This window comes from Tachypleus tridentatus, chromosome 13 (genome assembly GCF_004210375.1).
Source record: "Tachypleus tridentatus isolate NWPU-2018 chromosome 13, ASM421037v1, whole genome shotgun sequence".
NCBI classification, from domain to species: domain Eukaryota; kingdom Metazoa; phylum Arthropoda; class Merostomata; order Xiphosura; family Limulidae; genus Tachypleus; species Tachypleus tridentatus.
Window position 1 is genome coordinate 200,048,218 of NC_134837.1, and position 9,019 is coordinate 200,057,236.

A 9,019-nucleotide genomic window follows, 5' to 3' on the forward strand; every position below is an offset into this window, starting at 1 on the left:
CCACGAAGCATGAGGGAGTCAGTGTAATGGCTTTGGGGTGTTTTACTACTGAGACTACAGAATATATTTACAAAATAGATGAAGTAACGGACCAGTGAAAGTCCCAACAGAAACTGATCCGTCATGTTTTCCCTAGTAGTTTACGTATTATTAATAAAATATTTTATCACCAAGGAAACAATGACCCAAAACACTTATCCAATCTACACAGAAATTATTTAACCAAGATAGAAACGGCTAGAGTGATTCAAACGATGCAATGGACTCCACAGCACCCTAGTCTCAATTCAACTGAGTAGATCTGGGATTTGATAGATTAAAAAATTGAAAAGTCAAACGTTTCTTGCAAAAAACTTCATAGGAAAGTATTAATCATTTGGAGTAAAATCCCATAGGGCACTTTAATTAAACATGTTGCAACAATGACTGAAAGACAGTTTGCAATTATTAAACTAAAAGAGGGACACACAAACAATTAACTGTTTGCTGAACTCAAGCACCCTCCGTCCAGTTCTCTTGCATTAAATATGAATATTAGTAAAATGTCGATGTTTCAGTTGTAAATTACCTTCAACTGTTTTTAAAGTAGCCTAAAATTTGATTTCGATTTTGTCCTACCACTTTTGCACAGTCTAAAATAAAGGATAGAACAGTGTTTAGGTATACTGAGATACTAACATATTGTGTAGTCAAAAAAAAAAAACTGAAAAAAATTATAGAAAGTTAATTGTTACAGGTATGTATTGCATTATAGTGTAACCTGCGTGTGACATGTGATTAAGTTTTGTGTTTGTTTTCTTCATACGAGGATTTGACTGTTAAGTTACGTTGTCATAGAATGTTTGGCTGGTGTTAAACACTGGTATGTTTAAACATTAGATAAAAAAATCAATCATGACGCTAGAAAAATCATGAAGGTTGAAGAACAGTTGCCCATCATTTGAAAGCGCTCGGGTTATAAGGCTTTTATCAAATTCTAACTTCGCATCAGCTTACGTACCGCCCAGTATTCGTAGTTGTGTAAACTTCTTACCACCTTCTTGCTCTCCATCCTTCTTCCTCAAGTAATTTATTAAGTACATCTTCATATACCTTACTACCTTTCTTCCTATTTTCTTACTTCCCAGCCTTTTTCATTTATGTGAAAACTACTTACACGTCCATTCTTCCTACTTGTGTCTGGTTAGAACAGCGATACTTTTAAGGACTTGCAACGCTAAAATTCGCTTAGTTCGATTCCCTGTAATAAACACGGTACTCGTACATAGCTTGATAGGGTTTTGTTCTAAAACAAACAATTAGCTCTGTTTGTATAAGTTTTTTTCTGTTTTTCGTCATCTTGAAACATTTAGACAGATCTGCCAGTAACAGCTGAAAATATTTTCTATGAGTCAGTGAAATTATAAATATAGAAATTAATTTAATTATAATTTCTAAATGTAGAAAAACAAACCTTTCTTCCTTCTTCTCTTATTTTTTGAAGATGGTGGTGGACTTGTGGACGCAATTCAATTAATTCAGTTTGGCCTTTGAGAAACAAACTTTCTTCTGCTATAAATGAAACAACTCGTAGATGTGGTAGAAATTAATGAAAAAAAGTTATAAATTTGGTTAGACATACGACAAATTAAATGTGTTTACCCCTTCAATCAAAAATGAAACGATCCGTAATTAAAGCATCAACCAATCAAATAAAGTCTTCTTCTACCGTAACTCTCACCAATAGTTATTGAGGGCTTTATATAAGGTTCATTTTTTAAAAATATGCTTAGGAGTTTGAAGTGGAGTTGTAGTGCTATAGGAAACGTGGATTTTTTTTAGATTTCTCTCGCAGAACTATTTAAAAAAAACACAACAACAATGGTGTGGGTAAGTATACTTAACGGTTAGTGACACGCGTTTATTTAGTTTTATTTGTTCGTTTTTTTAAGGCTTGTAAATGTTTAGGAAATAAATTTTGTGAATAGTCTGTTAACTTTCAGTACTGCTACCAATAACATTTCGAATAAATTATCACTTATTAAAATGTGGTATCAGGTTGTGTGATGTGCTATATTTTATTGTAGTTGTGTGTTACTGTGTTCCTGATTCCCTCCTCCAAGTTAGTCATCTGACGTTACTTCCACCATGTTTAAGTACTTCAAAAAATATTACATTAGAAAATGTTGGAGAGGATTTCTATAATACCCGGTCTTGTTCGGATCATGGTGGGAAAGTTCATGAGCCTTTATCTCACTCGACGTAAGTTTGAAATTTATTTTATTTCACAGAAAAAATACTTCCTTTCGAAATTCTTTATTGTCTTCACAACGACCTTGTTTAAATAGTTAACGAAGGACGTTTTTCCGTAGTTGTACACCTCTACAGTAAGTGGTATATAATAGGTTCCATTGATTTATTATTAACTTTACTCTCTACATCTTCGTAGAGGGGGGTACAGCTCTGTTCCGGGTATCTTCAGTGTGACACGTTTACCATCAATATTGTCGTGGACTACTCAAAAAGACTCGTTCAGGGATATTGATAAACTCTTGACAGTCCTTCACCCATACCACCATGAAGGTGGAAAGACCAAGATGAAAACACCATCAGCAGACTCTTCCTGTGAAAGGTAACCCATTTTCCAGATATAAAGCCTTGAATGAGTGCATAAAGTAAAGCATTGTAACACCTTTCTTTCCAATTATCTTGCTGTAATAGGTAAAATTGTCTTTTTAGTTGTTGGGGCCATATAGCGTCATGCTGTGACACTTCCTCGGGCGTAGCTTTTCCCACAGTTGGAAAATCTGCTTTAACCGGTGACAAAGTTCATATAATCCAGATTTTTCCAACCTTTATTCAACCAGTCTTTTTTCGGAAGTGTCTGTAAGTGTTGTCTCTTTTCGTTTTTTAATAGCAATTTATGTACAACCTTTTTGCTTAATCCACAACTGAAGCTAATATTTATTGTAAATACGCTGAAACGTTATTGCTGAAAGGAATTGTCAGTTTCTTTAAATTTTGTTTCTTATTCGCGTCATAAGATTAAACTATTCTTCATTAGAATAATGAAACAATATAAAATATTTCCTATAACTCGTGTACAAACTCTGCTACCTTTTTTAGGTACAAAAGCTGCAACATCCTCGTAGGAAACTGTGTTCAAGAGTTCTTGCCAATCTCGGTTCTTGTCCTCCCACGCCGGCGTAGTTCATTATGTCGCGAAGACTTTGTGTTCGTTGAGAGCGGCTGCCGATGCGAACCTACTGCTCTCTATCATCAAGGAACTGTACCAGACAATATGTAACTGGATGAAAGAAGATCGAGAAATTGATACTATCGCTTTATGTATTTTAGCTTTATTTTGTTTTGTAAATACTACATGGAATAAATTTTTATTTTAATTAAAATGAAAAGGCTAAATGTGTTGAGGTGAAAAAAAAATTGGGTGTTTTGTATCGTGGTGGTTTTTATGAAAGAGGGTTATCTAAAATTCGATTATCTTTAATCTTAAAGAGCGGTCGTACCTAGTTTGAGCCGGAATCAAAGGAGGACTTGCTCTGCTTTCATTGTACGACTTTCAAATAGCAGTTACCAAAATTCAGTATTGTTTCCGCTATATATATGATCGTTCGGAGGTGTTTTAAAGGCTGACCTTCTACATAAAAAAAGAACTTAACAGTACCGTTATGTTGGGGGCGGGGAGAAGTGTTGCATATCTATGTAATGTAACAAAACTAACCCAAAGTATGTTTAGTGTATAATTCAAGCACCTAGAAAAGACTAAAGGAGATTACCCGGTTTTCTCTTAATTCGTTTTTATTATTGTAAGTATTTATTTTGCGCAAAATTTAAAATACTGGACATGTAAAATGATTTACATTACTCCAGATTCCAATTAATATATTAGTTTCTGACTTTACGTTCGTCCTGTGAAGAATGTAGTGTCGGTTTGTTATACTGAAGTTATTCCTACACGCATTGAATTACAATAACGTATTATACTACAACAAAAAATAATCGAATTGTAAGTTTGATCAGTAACTGTATTTCTTCTGTGGAGTAAAACTCTGCACATAAATTGTACGTTTTTGTTAATATATCGATCACGTGTTAACAGTCAGTGAGGTAAATTCCGTTACTTTTATCAATACCACGCTTTATTTCTTTACGAAGTGTTTTCACAAGCTTCCTTTATGTGAATCTAAAATTCACCAGAAGAATCTTATGAAAAGTAATACTATAAGTAGTAATATACGTTACTTTAATATTTATAAACGTGTAAATACTAAAAGAAGCTAATTGTTAATTGTAGGCTTAGAATGGTCCGAATATTAACGGAAGAAAGTTATTGTATACATAAAAACTGATACAAATAGCGTGGATGTCATTGGAAGAAAATAATCTTACTCATCTGTTCCTAAAGATTGTTAAGGGGCAAAGAAAGTTAAAGGATGTAAGGGATTATACCTGAATCCACAAGAAAAACAGCTTGCATTCTCACGTGGAGAATGTAAAATAGAATTAATTTTGTAGGTTTTAAATGTAAATGATGAAATAATAAAACATTATAAATTACTGTATCAATATCGCAGAATTCCATTGTAACTTATCAGGCTTATCTGTATTTAGGTCTAAAAATAATGTTTTTCAAAAAAATATTTTTTTACTTACATTTTCCAACCGAGTTTTGTAACTTCACGAGTCTGAGAAATGCTGAACTTTAGATTGGTTATACTCGCGTCAGGAAGCAAAGTAGGTGTACGTAAACAAATATTTACAGAAAGGGCACTGTATTTGATTCGCTAAATATAGTGATTCCTCAGAAAAAAAGAGGTTCTTATTTTATATTTTAGTTTGTCCAAATCGTAATTTGAGTTTTAAAGACATAAAAAATTACGGAATTGGTATTTAGAATGACAAATCTAATTGGAACCAATACTGCACTCAACATATCGGGTGATATTTAAGTTTTTAATAACTACCTTTAAATTACCTAATGTATAATTCTAAAATTTTAATTATAATTTACACTGTGATACCAAACTTATTGACATGCATTCATGAAATGGTAACTCAATAAGATTTTGAATGAGGTTTACAAATGTCGTGACGTACTTTTTGATCTCTGACCATTGGAAGATTCGTTGAGAGAGGGATGACAGTGGATAATAATAACCTGTCTTGTCAGTAATGTTCTAAAATAAATTAACCATCCCATGTTTAGTAACCAACAGTTATAATGGTGATTTTAAAAAGAAATGATCAGACTGTATTGTAATAACAGACCAGGTAGAATAATTAGCCTTGCCAAATTTGTTTTAAAACAACTGAATCAACCTGTGTGGGCTTTGACGAAAAAAGGAGGAATATTTAAATCTCTAAATATAACAGGTGATAACCAATAATGCATTGAATTGTTTTAATATATTATTTTAAAACAAGTAGGGTGTGTTGTTTCTTTATTGTTGAAGTTTATCGCCCCCAAGGCACGGGTATCTACTGTAAAAAATCTGGCTCACGCTTGTGTATATTGTTGCGTTGTAATGTATACATTGATGAATATTTGCGTATATTGTTGGGTAGTTATGGCTACTTTTATCTCTCTTATTAACGTAGATATGTAAAGATTAGCATCTAGATATGTCATTGAAATAAAGATATTAAACAGTAGAAGGCTAATTAATATAAGTTTACATCCTTTGGCAACTAGAAAATAACTTTTAATGTGAAATTTCGTTTAACTTTTTAACACAAATCATTACTAACACCAATAAACAATGTGTTGATGCTAGTTTTGTCTTTTTTTACTTTGCTTCAGTTTCTAGTTGGTATATCGTTTTTATTACCGAATTTTCTACTGGAATGTTAATTATAACATTCTTAGTATTCCAGGTTATTACAGGCCAGGTGGTTAAGGCACTCGACTCTTAATCTAAGGGTCACCGGTTCGAATCCCCGTCCCGCTAAACATTCTCGCCCTTTCAGCCGTAAGGGTGTTATAAGTGATGGTCAATCCCACTATTCGTTGATAAAAAGTAGCCCAAGATTGGCGGTGGGTAGTGATGATTAGCTGCCTTCTCTCCAGTTTTACACTGCTAAATTAGGGACAGCTAGCGCAGATAACCCTCGTGTAGCTTTGCGTTAAATTCAAACCAAACCAAACCAGGTTATTACAGTTACATTAACAGTAATTACGTTTGAATGATATCCTTAAGCTATTATTTGTTATGTGGTTGTTAAAGAAAAATTTTCTTTCGAAGATATTTCTTTCTTCATACTTCTTTGGTGAATATAAAATATTTTGCTGTGATAATGAACTATTGATAATTAAACTTTGATGTAAGAAAGTTAGTTGAAGTGTCATATGATGAAGAAAACTATGAATGCTCGAATATTAAATTTTTAAAACTGAACTTTATGGTTTACAGTGAAATGCTCAATAACCAAATTTTTCATGGTGTATTTTTAGATCTTCAGTGTTGAAACGTTGTGTTTTACGTGTGACACTGGAAACATTGATTCAACAAACACTGAACATAACGCGATCATTTTTTGAGGTATCTACAGTTTATTTGTCATATATTTGTCAATTTGTGTATTTTCTACCTGTCTTCTTACATCTCTGTCATCTACATAATTTCCAGGCCGCCAGTCTTTATTTTTTTTAGAGGTGTATGTGTGTTGGCCAGGTGGTTAAGGCACTGGACTCGTAATCCCCGTCACACTAAACACGCTCGCTCTTTCAGCCGGGGTGGGTGGGAGGGCATTATAATGAGACAGTCAATTTCACTATTCGCTGATGAAGTAGCCCAAGAGTTGGCGGCGGGTGGTGATGACTAGCTGCCTTCCCTCTAGTCTTACAATGCAAAATTACGGCCAGCTAGCGCAGATAGCCCTCGAGTGGCTTTGCGGGAAATTCTTAATAAACCTATCTGTCTTAATATTTCTTTCTATCAGTTTATTTGTCTATCTATATATATCTCTTTTCTTTGTATATATGTATTTTTTATAAACTACTCTTCAATACTGATAAGTTTGCTGTAGTAGGGTTATGTATAAAATATATTTGATTTTGAAATCTTGTATTTGGCCCAAAATATTTTTGTTTGATCTTTCGATAGACTGCTTATCCTACATTGTATTTAATTTTTATATTCTATTTATGTTTAAAAATGACTTTCGAGAGCAAATATTTAGTTTATCTAAAGAGAAATTAAGATATTCGTGGAGTGAAAACATAAATTATTTACACTAATTGTTCCTGATTTAAATGAAGTTTTTATTTAAACTTGTAACAGGAGTTGAGCACCGATATCGCCCTCTGTTGGAAAGAAATTATATATATGGGTCTTATTGCCTTCGGTAAGTTTCCAAAAAATAGAGACGTACGCTTCATTTTGTCTTAGACTAGATTCAAACTTGACATGCTCACGTTTATAGAAGAAACTATTAATGGAATTTGAAAAGAATTAAACGGAGTAATTTTCTATTTCCTTATCCAAAAATAATGGTTCTGTAGTTTAACATTTTCAGTGTTTTAAAACACTGTTTTAAAGTATCTCAGAGGCTTGTGAGAAAAATTTAAAGGTTAAAAATGACAACAGTATTTCCAATATTGAATGTTTTCTAACACTATATGAAAATGTTTCCTCCGTAATATTCATCTCTTATTATGTATACAACCAAAAATAACATACAATTTAAATGTTGTTTGTTTTATTCATCGCAACGAAAATCCATTTCGTAACTGTTCTAAATTTAGATGTTTAATAATTAAGAATCACTTTTATAACTTGAAAAAAATTCCATTAAATGTATTAATAATAACAACAGTAAAACGTTAATGTTACTCAAACCAGAAGATATTTAGTAAAACAACTGTAACTTGTTTTCTGGATATAACCAAGTTTACAACAAAAATAACTGTTTTCTAACAAAAATTCCAAGTTAATATTGTACCTTTAGATTCTTACTAGAGTTTGTTGTTCACTGTTTCTGCCATTCATCAGTTTATTTTCAGATATACTCTCTGCGAAAGATAAAAGAGTCTGACAACAGTTTTTTGTATATTGGTTTCTCAGTGAATCTTCAAAACGTGTAAAGTATAGTTTTCAGAAGTTAAACCTTTAAAATATATTTTTCAGAAAAACTTGTATTTGCTCATAGAACATCCAATACTTCATAACAATCAGTTTCTAATTCTTCAGCATATAAAAATGTATATTTACAGAAATATAATTATTTGTTCACCATTTAAAATGTAAAATTCAGTTCTTAGTTGTAGGTGTTATATATGTACACTGAGAAAGAACTGCACATTTTGTGCAGAACCTAATGTCATGTGTTCATGTTTGAACCACTCATGGTACGTTTTGTGCAGAACCTAATGTCATGTGTTCATGTTTGAACCACTCATGGTACGTTTTGTGCAGAACCTAATGTCATGTGTTCATGTTTGGAAATGATTTATTTCTCTTTGTGGTACAATAAGTTGATCTTAAGAGATCAACTTATCACAATGTAAAAACAAGCTTTAAAAAAAGAAATAAAGAGTGCTGACATTTACATTTAAAACAACACTCATGTATCAGATACAACAGTCTCAGTTGCTAGTGAAATATGTTAACTACATGTAAGTAAAGTATAGTAGCTTCTTGTATGCAGTACAAAGTAGCTACAGTTGTTTGTAAAGTATGTAGTCATGTTCAAAATACACTAATTAAAGTGACATATATTTCTTTACTCTGTCAGTAGGAGTTTTGTGGTTTAAACTGTGTTTTCTGTATATTTTCACATGTGATAGTAGCAGTTTTCTAGTGTGTTTTCTATATATTTCCATATAACATAATGGTAGCAGTCTTCTGGTGTAAATTGTGTTTTCTGTATGCATCCATAAAATATAATACTTGCAGTTTTTTGATATATAAACTACATGTTCTTTTATATTTCCATGTTACATAATAGTAGCAGTTTTCTAGTTTGAACTTTGTTTCTCTGCATATTTCTATCTTTGTAACTGGTCAATTTTTCATTTATT

The 9,019-nt window shown here is 32.2% G+C and overlaps 1 protein-coding gene across 1 annotated transcript; it reads left to right on the forward strand.

The window, feature by feature from the left end:
* The first annotated feature begins 1,851 nt into the window (after positions 1–1,851).
* On the forward strand, positions 1,852–3,395 carry LOC143239568 (uncharacterized). The gene is made up of 5 exons (XM_076480764.1): positions 1,852–1,869; positions 2,067–2,241; positions 2,429–2,611; positions 2,719–2,865; positions 3,106–3,395. Exons 3-5 carry the CDS (start codon positions 2,577–2,579, stop codon positions 3,284–3,286), a joined length of 363 nt encoding a protein of 120 aa, XP_076336879.1. The 5' UTR covers positions 1,852–1,869; positions 2,067–2,241; positions 2,429–2,576; the 3' UTR covers positions 3,287–3,395.
* The last annotated feature ends 5,624 nt before the right edge of the window (positions 3,396–9,019 follow it).

Excerpts from the sequence above, each read along its gene's own strand:
- LOC143239568 (XM_076480764.1), top strand. The coding sequence starts at position 2,577 with ATGAAAACACCATCAGCAGACTCTTCCTGTGAAAG. Across the intron at positions 2,612-2,718 it reads GCAGACTCTTCCTGTGAAAG|TTGTTGGGGCCATATAGCGT; the intron begins GTAACCCATTTT and ends TTGTCTTTTTAG. Across the intron at positions 2,866-3,105 it reads GTCTTTTTTCGGAAGTGTCT|GTACAAAAGCTGCAACATCC; the intron begins GTAAGTGTTGTC and ends TACCTTTTTTAG.